The sequence below is a fragment of the Hippocampus comes genome, unplaced genomic scaffold, assembly GCF_001891065.2.
Source record: "Hippocampus comes isolate QL1 unplaced genomic scaffold, H_comes_QL1_v1.1 scaffold41, whole genome shotgun sequence".
Lineage (NCBI taxonomy): Eukaryota > Metazoa > Chordata > Actinopteri > Syngnathiformes > Syngnathidae > Hippocampus > Hippocampus comes.
In genome coordinates, this window is record NW_017805153.1 from 1,322,939 (window position 1) to 1,338,670 (window position 15,732).

The 15,732-nt window shown below is 44.3% G+C and overlaps 1 protein-coding gene across 1 annotated transcript; it reads left to right on the forward strand.

Annotated features, from left to right (window-relative positions):
- The first annotated feature begins 1,741 nt into the window (after window positions 1-1,741).
- On the forward strand, window positions 1,742-15,153 carry LOC109515057 (XK-related protein 6-like). The gene is made up of 4 exons (XM_019868623.1): window positions 1,742-2,830; window positions 11,382-11,578; window positions 12,615-13,032; window positions 14,158-15,153. Exons 1-4 carry the CDS (start codon window positions 2,256-2,258, stop codon window positions 14,660-14,662), a joined length of 1,695 nt encoding a protein of 564 aa, XP_019724182.1. The 5' UTR covers window positions 1,742-2,255; the 3' UTR covers window positions 14,663-15,153.
- The last annotated feature ends 579 nt before the right edge of the window (window positions 15,154-15,732 follow it).

The window sequence follows — 15,732 nt, forward strand, 5'->3', positions numbered from 1 at the left end:
CATTTTTCATCTTCTTTTCCTTTTGGCTTGTCCCGCTAGGGGTCACCACAGTGTGTCCTTTTCCATCAAAGTCTATATGTTCTGCATCCTCCACTTTAACACCAACTGCCCTTATGTCTTCCTCTCACTTCATGCCTTAACCTTCTCTTAGGTCTTCCTCTTCCTCTTTTTCCCAGCAGCTCCAAATTCATCATTGTTCAACTGATATACTCACTCTCTCTTCTCTGGAATTGTCCAAACCATAAGTCTGCTTGCTCTCTGGAACTTTATCCCCAAAGTATAAATATAACCTTCACTGTCCCTTTGATGAGCTAATTTGTGAGCCTTTACAATACAAAACATCTTTATTTATATATACTATCCATCCTGGTGACTCTGCTTTCTTCAGTGCCACTGGCCATATCTTGATAAGCGTGCTGATCCGTTCTTACGTCCTTGGGATCTCCTGAAACGTCATCAGTCATGGCCCAAGTACTGTTCCAATTGAAAGTACAAACAAAACAAGAATGAACGGGATATGAACATTGTTCTTCTCAGCTGACCCAAACCAAGGATGCATTGGTTGGTTCTTGTGAAAGCTTGACAAGTGAAATATCTCGAGATGCATTTTGTGCTGCAATTACAGAAATATATCAAAGTCAGGGGGTGAGTTAACAAGTACACAGCCTTTCCAATTTACAAAGAGATTTGCATTCTTGGGAAGAACGAGCTCGTGTATGTTTCAATTCAGAAAATTATTTTTTGGGGCACTTTCAGAGAAGAACGTTTGAGCTAGTTGATGCAGACTGGCAGGAGCACAGACAGGAAGTCTGCATCTGCATCTCTGGTGAGTACGAACTATTTGATTGAAAGTTTGTGTGTTTATTTGTCATATTATCAAAGAAATGTTGATTGTGAACTGCTATATTGTTGAGTAGAGTTTTGGAGGTGATGTATTGGAGGATAAAAGCAACTGCAATCCTGTCTTTAGGAATAATTGTATTCATCCTCAAATACATTAAATGTCCCTGTCTCTTATTTAATCCCACACCATTATCTAGTGTTCTTGTACATTTATCATATTCGATATAATTGTGTTACTCAGAGGTGGATTAGGTCATTTAACTCCCCACTGAAGGCTCAGGTCCAAAACTCACTTCTCGCCACGACTGCAAGTACATGTGCGACTATGTGCGTGTGAATACTTCGTAGACCATCGCTTTAATGAAAGGAGGTCCATTCATACCTGTCAACTCATACGGTTTCGCCATAGTTCATACGGATTTTGTGGTGAATCTTACGTATATGGCCATATCGCACAAATCATAGGGATTCTGAAAATTTCCGTTATTTTTTTTTTCCCCCTAACAGGTAGTTCCGTTTGCTTTTGCCCAGAATGGTGCTAGTCTCCTCGAATGCTTTCATTTCCGATAACTTTCCAGTAAATCACGTGGTTCCTAGTTGAAAAACAGCAGAGTATTCATTGCATACTTCGGTAGTGTACAAGCAAGTTCTGCAAGGAAACAAATATATCATTCATATTTCGTGGGTTTTTTTTCTGCCGTTATTTTGACATATAAAATGCTTTGGTATGTTATAAGGATTTTTTGCTCTTTATAAGGATTTTTTTGGTAGTTTATACAGGTTGGCGCTCCGAAAAGTTGACAGATATGTCCATTGCAAATGTTTACACGCAGATCTGCCACATTCAATATGGCGGACGCTGTGTTGGGACAACGAACTGTCTACGTAAGACTCTGTGTGTAGTTCTCCGGTAGAGAGCGGAGTGAGAGATGGAGCGTGGCAGCGGTGCTGGGCAGCACTGGAAGGGGTCCGACAGCCGGGCCAGCTGGGACACGGGCCGGGGCTGCACATGCTGCCCATGTTCAAGTTAGGAAAGCCATGCAAGGGTCGTCGAGTGACGGAGACAGAGAAACCACAAAGCCCATTCATGCTCAGGCGTATTTATTATCATGATCTTTTTTAAATATTAAAACAATTGCGTTGCATGACGTCATAGGCTTCTATCGCCCAACATGACCAGATGATGCAGCGCTCGTGGACAAGGTCTCCGGTTCTAGTGACGGGGTCTTCAATGGACCGGGTGAGAGAACTCTGATGGCTCTCCGCGGCCGGGGCCGGAAGGAGACACCGAGGGGAGCGTACAGCAGCAGGTTTCTGGAAAGCGTCGCGGTGTCCGCACCCCGCGACGAAAAAGAAGCACCACGGTGCGGCTGTCGTGCTTTTCACCGGAGGGTACGAGCGGCAAGGGGAACATGGCCGCGCAGTCGGACGGTAAAGCCGGGGTGGGTTTCGCCCAGCTTTACGACGTCGATGCCGACGAGCAGCTGGACTCGGCCGCGATCCACATCTGCCAGTGCTGCCGCTCTTCGGCGTGCTACTGGGGCTGCCGCTCCGCCTGCCTCGGCTCGTTGCTCGGCGGGAGCCAACCCGCTGCCGCCGGCGGGGTCGGCGTCCGGGAGACTCACTGCCCACCCCGGGAGCAGCTGTGGTTGGACTGCCTCTGGATCATACTGGCTCTCCTCGTCTTCTTCTGGGACGTTGGCACAGACCTGTGCCTCGCAGTCGACTACTACCAGAGGCGGGACTACTTGTGGTTCGGCCTCACGCTCTTCTTCGTCCTGGTACCTTCGGTGCTGGTCCAGATTTTAAGTTTCCGCTGGTTTGTGCAGGACTACACTGGTGGGGGGCTCGGGGAGGTGGAGGGTCTAACGAAGCGGGGTGCTGTGGCTCTGGGGTGCCACTATCCCGGCAAGGACCGCTTGCAGCTGGCCACCATTTGGCTGTGGCAGGCCACCATACACATCCTCCAGCTGGGGCAAGTGTGGAGGTAAGTGGGCGTGGGTGTGCGTGGTGGTGGTTTCACAGCACTTGATACGCGCTATTCTCCAAACGCCTTTCACTCACACCCCTTCACACACAGCTCCTCCACATGGCATAGTTTAAATTGTTGACGACTGTGACTCATATTATTCGTTTTTTCCCCATTGAAATGAAGTGAAATGCCAAACCTGATCCAGCCCCTAAAAATAACCACAATTTAAAAAAAAATGTATTAATCAAGAAACAGCACTGTTTAATATGTTGTTCACCAACCACCAGTCTGTGGCTCAGTGGACAATTTGGTACTGGGCCACAAATTACACTGCTCACCAAATTCTTACGAAATGTTTAATCAGTGATGTACCGTAATTAAATGTCTCTATTTTTTTTTCAGTGATTCCAAATAAGCACAGTTTTTTTTCCTCTCGCTCATCAGAAAAAAGACCTGGTAAAATCTGTATTTCACAAGCTTAACCATTTAAAAAACAAAATGAAAAGCAGATGTGTTCAAATAAAGTACGTAAAGACTTTTTTTTTTTTTTAAATCAACGTCAAAAATACATTTCGGGAAACATAAAGCCATCTCTGATTAATATTTGCAGCTATCTTTTTGTTGATTTTTTTTTTTTCTTGTAGCCTTGCACATATGTCTATAATGTATTTAATCACTCCTACCCTCGTGGGCATAGTTTCCGCCAGTGAATATATGTCAAAAGTTAGTTTGTTGATATTTGGACAAGTTGAAAGTCAACAACATGCTGGGCATGTTACGCTGTTCATGCTTATTGAAGCTTTCCACTCTTTTACTATTTTACTGGAAATTTACCAGTTACTTTGCAGTTGAGTACTGTCGAAGTATCAGTCAAGCATTCACCCCTTGTGTTGTTACTTGGGAGTCCCCAACTCCCCAAAACAACAATGGCCTGTCGACCAACACCAAACCACTGCACTCTTGGGAGACCCTTGATGTATACGTTTGTTCAATGACTTCAATCTTCCCAGCACTGCTTTGAGCTTAAGTGTATACTCGCACCGGATGGTAACTACATTACAAATGCCTCTCGCTTTGTCCCTAAACTACACTGTGGGCCCAAAGAGTAGATCATAGACACCACCCACTATTCCAAAAAGGATTCAGGCACTGAACTGCAAAACATTTTTGTTTCACTTCTCTCAAGTAGCATTTCAGGGAAACCTGAAGCTTGCTCCTAACTAAAATTATAGTCACAAGAAAAAAAATCGATAAGGCGACTAATTCTCCTAAATTGGGGCAATCTTCGGTCCACCACTCCGAAGGAGAAGTATGCTGTCGAGTAGATAAAGCTGAGTGGGAGAAGAGCTTGCTTCACTACGACAGCTCGATGAGCAAGCCTCTCTCCAAGCTTCCTCACGCTTCAGTTATTAGACACTACTTCCTTGTCTGTGTGAAAACTCCCAATGAACTGTGCCTACAAATCATCCCCAAAAACTGGACAAGCGTTTTACAAATTATTAGACCCCCTTTGGAGCTGTGCAAAAAAGGGTAGCACCATGGACAGCATCAAATGTGTATGTGCGTATCAGTGTGCTTGGTGAGCGGATGGCTAAAAGTGTCAGTGTGCATGGTTTGGTTATAGTTTTTGTGGGGTACATACAAACACATGCATGTACGCGTTATTACATGCACACATTGATAGATAGGTTATGGACTCAGAGGGTTCTTGGTTTATATTGGAGTTGGGTTCCTATCGCGGCGATGTAAATTTGTGCCTTGGTTGTGGTCTATCACTAACCTACATTAATGCATTAGAGAAGTCATATTTACAGTAATTATTTGTATGAGAAATACTTTCAGGCTGTAAATATAAAGTCATCAAATAAAAGTTAAGTTGCGGCAACTGAACATGACGACTTGTTTTTCCACTGCTGTACAAACTAGTTCAGTGCTCGCCATTTATGACCTCGAATGTCATAATTACAGTAAAAATCCAGATGAAAAACACTTCTAGGTCAGAATATAAAATAATTCAATGAAGAAAAGGAAGTATGGCAGTAACTGAGCCTAAGTTCTTGTGCTGCATGACATTCATAACCTTAAAATATTGTGTTTCTGGCCCATTGTAATTAAAAGCATTGAAGTGGAAAAGAGCTGCTCTTATACACATCTTTCTCTTTAGTCACTGTGTCTGTCATGTCATGGGTGTACTTGATCTCAGGCCCAACGCACACTGAGCCAGGTGTCAGAATGCGACTACGAACCAATCACAATGTCAAATTGTCATGTGCAATAACGTTGAGATTTTGCAAGAAATTTGCTACCCTGTTTACACTCACTAGAACAATAATTGAACAAACTAGTAATCCACCAATTTAATTCGTACAAGTAATTACAGTCAAACCTCGGTTCTCGTCCATAATCCGTTGCAGAAGGCTGTTCGAAAACCGAAATTGTTCGAAAAACGAAACCACGCTCTTTTTAAAATAAAAATGTTGACTGAACACGTCTGCTCACAATGGAAAGCAACACGAGGAAGCGTCACTTCCTCGTGTAAGGAAGGCGAGAGGAGTCAAGTGACGCATTCAAGTGCGCTCAGTTTGTTCGAGAAGCGAAATTTGTTCGTCATCCGAGGCATAAAAAACTCGAAACTTTTGGTCGAAAACCGAAGTGGTCGAGAACCGAGACGTTCGAAAACCGAGGTTTGACTGTATATGATTTGATGAGTAAACATTTATATCGGTTTCACTGTCGTAACGGCCCTCCGAGATAAGACATATTCCAAAGAGGCCCGCGACAAAAATGAGTTTGAAACCCCTGGTCTAGACTGTTATAATTCTGCAGTGATGCCTTGAAATGCAAGTTTTTTTGTTATCCGGCTGATTAGTATTTATTTTATTTTAATTTTTCATTGATCTGCAAACAAAATTTTGAGATAAGAGCGTAGTATGGTGCTCGTGAACTCAACTCACTTCACTCAGGATGGGCAGGGAAAGATAACAAATATTGGGGACTCGCAATGGCGGCCGATACCAAGGTGCCCTCATGTGGCCATTTTTTGTATCAGGGAGGAACTCAATGGCATGTGCACTGTTTTACTAATGTGAACTGTATCCATGTCAATCCTTTGATATGCTCATTAAGATACATTCTCTGTAAGTGTATGTAAGGTTTATATTAATGCTTAATCAAAATTGACCTGGATGTCATTATTTTACACACAACCTAAAATTAGGGTTTGTTTTAAAAACAATAAAAACATCGTGTAGCATAAATGAAACAAATCTGGCAGTTAAATATGGCACACATTCAACTACGAGTAACACAAAAACAAACATGACAAGGATTACTGTCCTTACAACTTCATGAATTAAATGTATTGCGCTACGCAATGCATTCTGGGAACCTGGCGGCCTATTTTAAAATGAATTTCTCTTCAGCTTTTACTTGAATAAAACCTCACATTTCAGAAGATCGGCTCACCAGTCCTCACAATGTTGACCTGATTCTAGTTTGCCGGCTGATGGACATTTTTAACATACCCAGAAAGTGAGAGTTAATGTTTATTCAGATCTTCTTTTATCTTCCACCGGATCCCCACAGGAATGTGTTCTTTCAACGCTTTTAATTGTTTTATGTACAAATGAGCGTCAGAGTCATCAAGTGGATAGATTCATAAGGCGTAGAAAAAAAAGTAGTGTGTTTCCGGTAACCCGACCGACCGAGAATTTCTACGTTGAAAAAAAACTTTACGGTCGGCATTTTTTTCAAACAATCCTCGACATTTTTGTGTAGAGGGTTCACATCGGTGCAAACTCTCATGATATTCACGTTGAGCGCATGCGTCGTTTGCCCTGTCGTCTGTCAACAACATTGAAACATGGCGGCGGCCGCGATCTCCGACGAGTTTAAACCGCGTTTTCTGTGTTACGGTCGCATGCTCGTACTGTAATGTTAAGAAAATAGCATCCATTGATGTATCGAAAAAATTCAGCGAACTATTTGATGAACACCATGGGCGTGGGGGAAAAAATAAAGATTAAAAAAAAAACTTTGTCCGACCTACCGACCCTATGCTGAAATTTCTTGTTACCGGAAACACACTATCTTTTTTGTTTGGCCTAATCAAATGTGCAGATGATTCTGTAATTGTGTCACTTTTAAATAATGATGGTAATGTGGTTCGTGCTTTTCGTGATTGGTGTGATCGTTCTTTCTTAGAAATCAGTGTTTTTTTTAAGAAAAGAAATGTTCATTGATTTTAGAAGTAAGTCTTCTCTTCGCTCTCATGTCCTTATCGATGGCCAACCTGTTGGGATAGTTAAAAATTATAAATAGTTATGGATCATTCTTGATACCAAGCTCACTTTTGATGCCCACATTGACTCTGTTTGCGCTTCGGCCAATCAGCAAATTCACTTTTACAGGAATCTTTGGGGTTCCCTTTTTGATTGTGCTTTGATGATTTTTTTTTTCTTTTATTCTTGTTTTATTGATTCTGTTTTAACATGTTCTTTTATTTGCTGGTATGGATCCCTTACTTGAAAGAACAAAAATTGCTAACACCACAGTGTGTGCAGTAAGATGGGAGGCCTAAATTTACAAGATCTTTCCTCACTTTACTGAGTGAGAGTAGCAGAAAAGGCCCGTTCCATCACAACAGATTGCATCCTCTGTCTGCTGAATACAAACTGCAGCCTCAAGGGCGCAGATACATCATGCCCAGGTGTGGGACAAAGAGATGTAAGAAATCATTCAGACCAGTTTTCATTGCCCTTACAAATAGCATGGTATCACACTCTGCATACTGTGCTATTGTATTTTATGTTGTGTTAACGTGTGTGTGGATTATTGGTGTGTCCTTATGTTGACTGGTGGCCGTAAAAGGAATTGCCCCTTGTGGATAATAAAGTTCACCTTGACCTTGACCGTCCTCTGAGATATGAACAATAGATACGACACTCCTGTGCCTACGGCGGCGTCAAAATTCGTATGGGCAATGCTGCATTCCATTTTCGTGGATGTCACAAAAAAAAAAACAAACAAAAAAAAAAAAACAACAACACCACCACCAACAACAACAAAATAAATCAATAATGCATGTTGTGTATTGGTAGCTCACGTTTTAGCATTAAAAAAGTAAACTGTGTGAAAACTGGTTGAGAAATGAGCAAGTTCTGACTTACTCTCAATGCACTTGCATTGCCTTTGATGGGAACTCGCTGAACTGGGCTGCTACTGTGTGTCATATCACCTTAGTTGAAATGTGTGTGCTTTTGTAACACGTGAATAGCTTGCCAATCATTAATGTGATAGAATGAGGGTCCATTAGTATTAGCATTTAGCTTCCGTACGCTCCAGACTTATTTTATTTGCAGGTCACCACACAACGCATGACATCAAATTACTGTCGAATTGAACAGTGTCTTCAGAACAGGATGACAAACTTGTGTTGCTCAAACTCTGGTTAAATGGAAGGCGCTACCAAAATGTATTCCTCGAAAATAAGTTGTACTTTCACATATTTTGATTAAGAGTTTTTCTCAAGTGTGAAGATTTCATTTTTTTTTATTCAGTTTATTCTACTTATCTAAGTTTGAATCAACGGGGTAGCAGCTGAAGCAGGGAAAACCAGACTTCCCTCTCCCTAGCTACTTCGTCCAGCTCTCTTCCCAAGGCAACCGGGAGACATAGTCTCTCCAGCGTGTCCTGGGTTTTCCTCAGTGCCTCCTCCAATGGGGACATGCCCGTAACACCTTACCAGGGAGGCGCCCAGGTGGCCTCATGACAAAATGCCTGAGCCTCCTTATCTGGCTCCTCTCAATGTGGAGGATGACTAAGCTTCTCACCTTATCTTATTTTATTTATTTTTATTTATTTATTTATTACCTTATGCGATGGCTGTTTGAAAGTGCTCTATAAATACAGTTGAGTTGAGTTGAGTTATCTCTAAAGGAAAGCCTAGCCAATTTGCAGTGGAAACTCATTTTGGCCACTTGTATCCGGCATCATATTCTTTCGGTCACGACGCACAGCTTGTGACGGTGGGTGAGGGTAGGAACACACAGGTAGGTCGAAATGATAAATCGAGAGCTCGCTCTTCACCACGACGGACCAATACAGAGTCTGCATCAATGCAGACGCTGCACTGATCCACCTGTGGAGCTCTCGCACCATCCTCCACTCACTCGTGAACAAGACCCCAAGATACCTGAACTCCTCCACTTGGGAAAGGATCTCATCCCCGCCCTGGAGAGGGGCACTCCACCCTTTTCCGACTGAGGACCATGGTCTCAGATTTGGAGGTGCTGATTTTCATCCCAACTGCTCCACAGTCGGCTGTGAGCCACTCCAGTGAGAGTTGAAGAAGCAAAAAGTACCACATCATCTACAAAAAGCATGGTTGTAATAATGAGACGACCAACCCGGATGTCCTCAACACCTTGGCTCCACCTAGAAATTCTTTTCATCAAGGTTATGAACATAATTGGTGACAAACGGCAGCCTTGGCAGTGTCCAACCCTCAGTGGAAACGAAGCCGACTTACTGCCGGTAATGTGGGCCAAACTCTGACACTGTTCGTACGGGGATCGAACAGCCTGTAATAGGGCATCTGATACCCTACGCTCCTGAAGTACCATCCACAAGATCTCCAGGGGTAATCGGTTGAATGCCTTCTCCAAGTCCACAAAACACATGTAGACTGATTTAGAGAACTCCCATGCACAAAGTCGCTCACCAAACTGATGTCAAGTGCACATATACCCTTCCTGGCTGAACTCTGGGAGAATATTCGTTTATGGTGTCCACTTGCCTTTGGGCAGATGGCAGCTTGAGTAGCAGCTTCCCTGTTGTGTTTGTGTGCGCATGTGTGTTTGTTTACCTCCTGCTGAGAGGAGAAACACCAGTGCAGCTTTTCAGCTTGGCCAGCTCTAAGGGTTAAATGGACCACCCTTCAACTTGTCCATACACACACACGCACACCAACTCCAGCCACTCCAACTTGCGAGCACCCCTCTCACACTGCTGAATGGACTGTGCTACCTAGGAAAGGAGGAGGAACATGGAGAGAGGGGGCAGGGGAAAGCCTTCAGACTGATTGAGATGGATCGTTAAGAGATGGAGAGAGGCTGTGGAGAGGATGGAGGAGGCGAGAGAGATGAGGGAGGAAGGAAGTGAGAAGAAGGGAAAGTCGAAAAGAGTGGATGGAGGCGAATGGGAGGAGGGAGGAAGAAGAGAATGGAAGGGATGATATGGGAAGAGGACGAGGCGGGAAAAGGTTACTTGCGCACAATACCAGTAAAAGGGGGATGGGAGAAGGAAAGGGAAAGTGCTTGGGGGAGGGTTGATGCAGAAGATCCACACTTACTGGTTGTAATTATCGAATGCAAGCAGCTGTCAGGGTGACCCGCTACTCCATCTTTAAACCAAAAGGCTGTTGTGTTGTGTTTACGCCCCAGCCAAACATCATACTCGTTAATATAATAATTAAAAAAATAAATAAATCGCAATAATACTCGAGTCAAGGTCACAAGCACATTTTGATGCAAGGTCAAAGCAGGATCCATGCTACTCTCAGGGCGTGCGTGTATATGAGCTCCACTTTGGATGCTGTATTATTCATGCTATGTGGATGTAACTGGTACTTTTTGCGAAGCAGAGGACTCTAATGGCAACACCGCACCAGACATGCTATAAAAGCATGCACTGACGCCTATGCACACGGAAAATGTCATTGTAGTACACAGTACGCACACATCCACACAAACACATGCACTCGTGACTAAGAGCCCAGGGGCACTTTAATTGAAATCCTACATTCACCCACACGAGCCGTAACTGTATCTTAACAACAAAGTATCCAGCATATTTTGCTTGTCTGCATGGTTATTCACAGATTGATGAAAAAAAAAGCATCAAAATATGTGTCACCCATCTTCACGCTTCTCCCATTTAAATGATCTCCGTCTTTGATCTTGTTCAAATAGTGTAAAGGAAGTGCAAAATGATGCTCAACCTGAAGAAAGATAGAATGGAAAAATGCGGAACCACATTTCTGCTTGATGTTATACGTTATTTGCGTGGTTGTTGGCAAATTTCATCGATATAGTGTATATGGTACATGTATGTAAATGCATGCGAAATGTACAATTTTACCACTCTGCCTAATATGACCTGGTTTCATTTTTTTAGGTCAACTGAATTTAATTCATTTCCAAAGTTTCATTGAATATGCTTCTTTTAATTTTAATTGTATCATATTTTATCATTACAAACCAATTCTCGTTAATAATTGCAAAATTGGATAACCTAATGTTATTCAGGATGCTTCTCCTACATACTGCACTTTATAATGAGGTGCAATGAAAGATTCAAATTAGTACGGTATCATCATTTCTGGCTTCAGAGAGACGACAACACACTAAGTGATGTTGTGAGAGAAGAATGTAGTTGTGATCGCCACCCAAGATTATTCGTCAAAACTGGCTATTATCATCTCTATATACACCAGCTGGTTAAGGTATACAGTACTTTCCTAATGAATTGATTAGTTAAGTCTATTTATTACCTCTGACTGCTGCAGGTACATCAGGACACTCTACCTTGGCCTGATGTCGCGGCGGCAGAAGGAGCACCAGCGCCGCTGGTACTGGGCCATGATGTTCGAGTATGCAGACGTCAACATGCTTCGGCTGCTGGAGACTTTCCTGGAGTCGGCGCCTCAGCTGGTCCTGCAACTGTGCATCATGATCCAGGAGAACCGTGCCGAAACACTGCAGTGTAGGTGGACGAGGAGATACCTTGACATGGCGCGCAAAAAGAGCACACACAACAGGAGCTGTGCGAATGCCATTCATAGCCGTTGTGCTTCGGAGTTTGGGTGACGATGCTGCCGCTTTTTAGATTCTGTTTTTTGTTATGGAAAGCACAATCATTTCAAGTGTTCGTGTTGCGTTGCTGGCCAGTGAGCTTGCTTTGTCATCCAGGAAATTGGTCATTTGTGGGGTCACCCGCTCACGGCAAGTGAAAATATGTCAAATGTTTTGAAGGCAAGGGCGAACAGTAGCTGAGATGTGAACATGATACAGCAACAAACCATACTCACGTCAAATTCCATGCCATAATACTACCGGGTAGGTGATTTCACCGAGCCAAACTTATGGTAAACTAGAAAAATAAATAAAATAAGGGGAATTATATTACACTGAACTGTGAACATAATGCTAACTACATTGGGGGGGGGGGGGGCGTTTAAAAAAAAAAAAAAAAAAAAAAAAAAAAAGTTAGTGACAATCATTTGCTCTGGCCGGTTTGAGCAGAAAGTTTGATTTAATCGCGCAGCTGTCATTTAATACGGTGGAGCGGCAGGCGCTCCTGCACCCGAACTGTGAACATAAAGCTAACCACATTGGGGGGGGGGGGGCGCTTTACAAAAGAAAAAAGAAAACCTCTTGTTATACCCGTCTATAAAATCATTTTCAATTTCAAGGTTTTATAATTTCATGCACACCTCAGTAGGGGCTGTATGATTTCTCGCAGCCAATCGGCTAAGAAAAATACTGACAAATGTAACAATGACTTGAAGCATAACGACAGTATCAAATGATCCTAAGAGTAAAACATCTTGTAATGTCCAATTATTGTCCGTGTGTGATTTTTGTGAGTCTTTCAAGAAGTTACCTTTGGTTCAAGTTAAAGACAACCCCAACAAGCTCAACCTAAATTTGTGTCTACTCACTTGAAGTTTCTCCAAACTTTGTTCCAAAAGGATTCAACTCGGAGGAAGTGAAGCATGAGTCTTGTCTGTCTCCCGCAGGCATCTCCTCCCTCGCCTCGCTCCTGTCTCTCGCCTGGGTCTTGGCCTCCTACCACAAACTGCTGCGGGACTCGCGTGATGACCAGCGCAGCATGAGCTACCGCGGGGCCCTGCTGCACCTCTTCTGGCGCCTCTTTACCATCTCGTCCCGCGTCCTCTCACTCGCCCTCTTTGCGTCGCTCTTTCACATCTACTTTGGCATCTTTGTGGTGGTCCACTGGTCCGCCATGGCCTTCTGGGTGGTGCACGGGGGCACCGATTTCTGCATGTCCAAGTGGGAGGAGGTGCTTTTCAACATGGTGGTGGGCATTGTCTACATCTTCTGCTGGTTTAATGTGAAGGAGGGCCAGACGCGACACAGGATGATTACGTACTACACGGTGGTGTTGGCCGAGAACACCATTCTCACTGGCCTGTGGTGAGTTCAAAACATGAACAAATGTGACAGCTTATCCACCTGGTCTCTTTGTGGCGATCAAGACATGAGCAGAACTCTGCCGATGTTGAAAATTGCGTGCCCCATGAAATCATAGCGACACTTCGATGTGTACGTTGTTTCCTTGTAACGTTTCCTGATCATGACAACTCATAACTCGTATAAATTGGTGAAGTCGTGTCTACCAGATTGTGCCAGAGTGTGACCATTCCACGGACAGAGGACACTCGGCTTTTCATATCAGCTGATTTACATGTTACATTCCGGGGAATAGGCATATTGTTTGTCAAGCAGCTGACAAAGGACGCTCTTTAGACTGAATGGAGTCAGTTGTGCTAGTCACAGTCCAAAAAAGTCACATGCATCTCATCGCTCTAGCTGCCTCCACCTGCTTCAACCACATGTTAAATACTGAAACCTATGATTGGTCGTGCAGCCCATGTGACCACGTGACATCACACTGTTTGTCCTGCATCTGTTTTAAACAATACGAAATACATCAAATCTAAAATATGCATACTGGTAGCGGGCGGCACGGTGATGGACTGGTTATCACGTCCGCCTCACAGTACAGCAGTGCGGGGTTCGATTCCGACTCTGGCCTCCCTGTGTGGAGTTTGCATGTTCTCCCTGTGCCTGCGTGGGTTGTCTCCGGTTTCCTCCTAGAGTCCGAAAACATGCGTGGCAGGTTAATGGAACACTCGACCTCGTCCTGAGGTGTGAGTGTGAGCGCGGATGTCTTGTTCGTCTATGTGTGCCCTGCGATTGGCTGGCACACATTGACAGCTGGGATCGGCTCCAGCACACCCGCGACCCTCTTGAGCAGAAGCGGATTAGAAAATGGATGGACGTATCGGAAGGAGCACAGGCAAGGTGTGCTCCACTTTTTACGAAAAGTCAGCTCACCTGCTACCCGATAACAAGTGGTGTCGAGGTGATGAGGCAGGCAAGAGATGATCGTCGCAGACTTGGTGTAATTTAACCAAATGCAAGAGTGAAAAATATGGCTTGAGTCAAGATTTTAAAGGCTTGCGGTGGCCATACAAAATACACCAAAATTATTGACCTACATCAAGTAAGTACTAACATGACTGTGTCCACATGCAGGTACACCTACAGGGACCCCGTGCTGACCGACTCATATGCCGTCCCGGCGTTGTGCGGCGTCTACCTGACATTTGCTGGCGGCGTTCTGGTCATGCTGTTGTACTACGGCTTCCTGCACCCGGCCACTGCCCACATCCACCCAAGCCCCGCCTCCTCCTGCTGCGCCCAACTGCTTTGGGGTCTTCCCCTTCCCCCCTCTGCACCACCGACCGCCCCACCTACACCTGCACACATGACCAAGTCCCAGACAGAAGAGGATGTGGCTGAGACGTGTCTTCCCGTCTTCCAGGTGAGGTCAGTGCCCCCCACTTCCAAGCCCGAGGGCCCACTTATAAAGATCGACATGCCCAGGAAACGTTACCCGGCGTGGGATGCCCACTACGTTGACAGGCGCCTGCGAAGGACTATAAACATCCTGCAGTACATCACACCGGCCGCAGTGGGCATCCGCTACCGCGATGGACCCCTGCTGTACGAACTTCTACAGTACGAGTCTTCGCTTTGACACGCACACAGCAATGAGTGCACACACAACACACTGTGAAGAGACATGTTGGTGTTCATGGATGGTCACATTCAGAGAGGAATAAGAAACGCACACGTCACACTTGGTATAAGCACAGAGACACTCAAGCAATCTGTCATATTTCAATGCACACACCCTCAGAAAAACACACACATTCCTTGCAAGCACCTTCAACCTGCAAGTCCCCTGGCCATGACTCAACAAGCTGCCTCAGTGGGAGTCCATTGAGAACTCCTCCTCTTTTTTTTCCATGTGTCAGTTTCAGAACCATGAACATATTCTCACCAGATTTATTTGTTCCCCACTGTTCCCCAAATTCACAAGTACCTCTACAAAGATGAGACAGTGAAAAAAAAGCAACCCGCTTATGTAAATTCATGTCAACCTGGGTTGTTGCAGGGATTAAGGCCCTCTCTGTACAAGCAACCAAAACCTCGCTACTGTAATTTAAAAAAGGATGTGTAAAAAAATAATCATATGGCTTTCCAAAAATCTGAGTTCCATGGACGAGACTGTAATTTGAGCCAATGCTCAAATTTCCTGCCAATGAATGTGTATGATGGGCAATCACAAACTGGAGAGGAAGGGAGAAAATTTGATGTCTATCCTCCCTGTTATCCTTAGAGGAGGCATCTTAAGACAATGGGGCCCTCTTTTCGTGCCCAGGGTCAGGTCTTGCGCAAAGCGGAGTTTAACTGTTTGCATGGTTGGAGTTTTCTTTCTTTTGGAAGGGGGCATTCGCGCCGTTGTGGGAGGCAACGCAACCGACTTGATTGTCATCCAAAGGAAGCCTCATTCCCTTTAAATTCAGAGTACAAGAAGTGCATGGTCTACATGATGGAAGGACTCGCTGGAGTCCAACCATGAGAGCGACGCATGCAAAGTACATTTAAAATGAACCGCAAGATCTCTACTTGCGGATTATATAAAGCATAGGTGTCAAAGTCAAGGCCCGGGGGCCAGATCTGGCCCGCCACATCATTTTATGTTGCCCGCAAAAGCGAATCAAGCATTTCAAGTTCCATGATGCTTGCTACAGTCTTAACAAA

What these genes read in the sequence shown, in the direction of transcription:
- LOC109515057 (XM_019868623.1), top strand. Translation starts at nt 2,256, where the DNA reads ATGGCCGCGCAGTCGGACGGTAAAGCCGGGGTGGGTTTCGCCCAGCTT. An exon ending in CAGCTGGGGCAAGTGTGGAG is followed by an intron (nt 2,831 to 11,381) that starts GTAAGTGGGCGT and finishes TGACTGCTGCAG; the next exon opens with GTACATCAGGACACTCTACC. An exon ending in CCGTGCCGAAACACTGCAGT is followed by an intron (nt 11,579 to 12,614) that starts GTAGGTGGACGA and finishes TGTCTCCCGCAG; the next exon opens with GCATCTCCTCCCTCGCCTCG.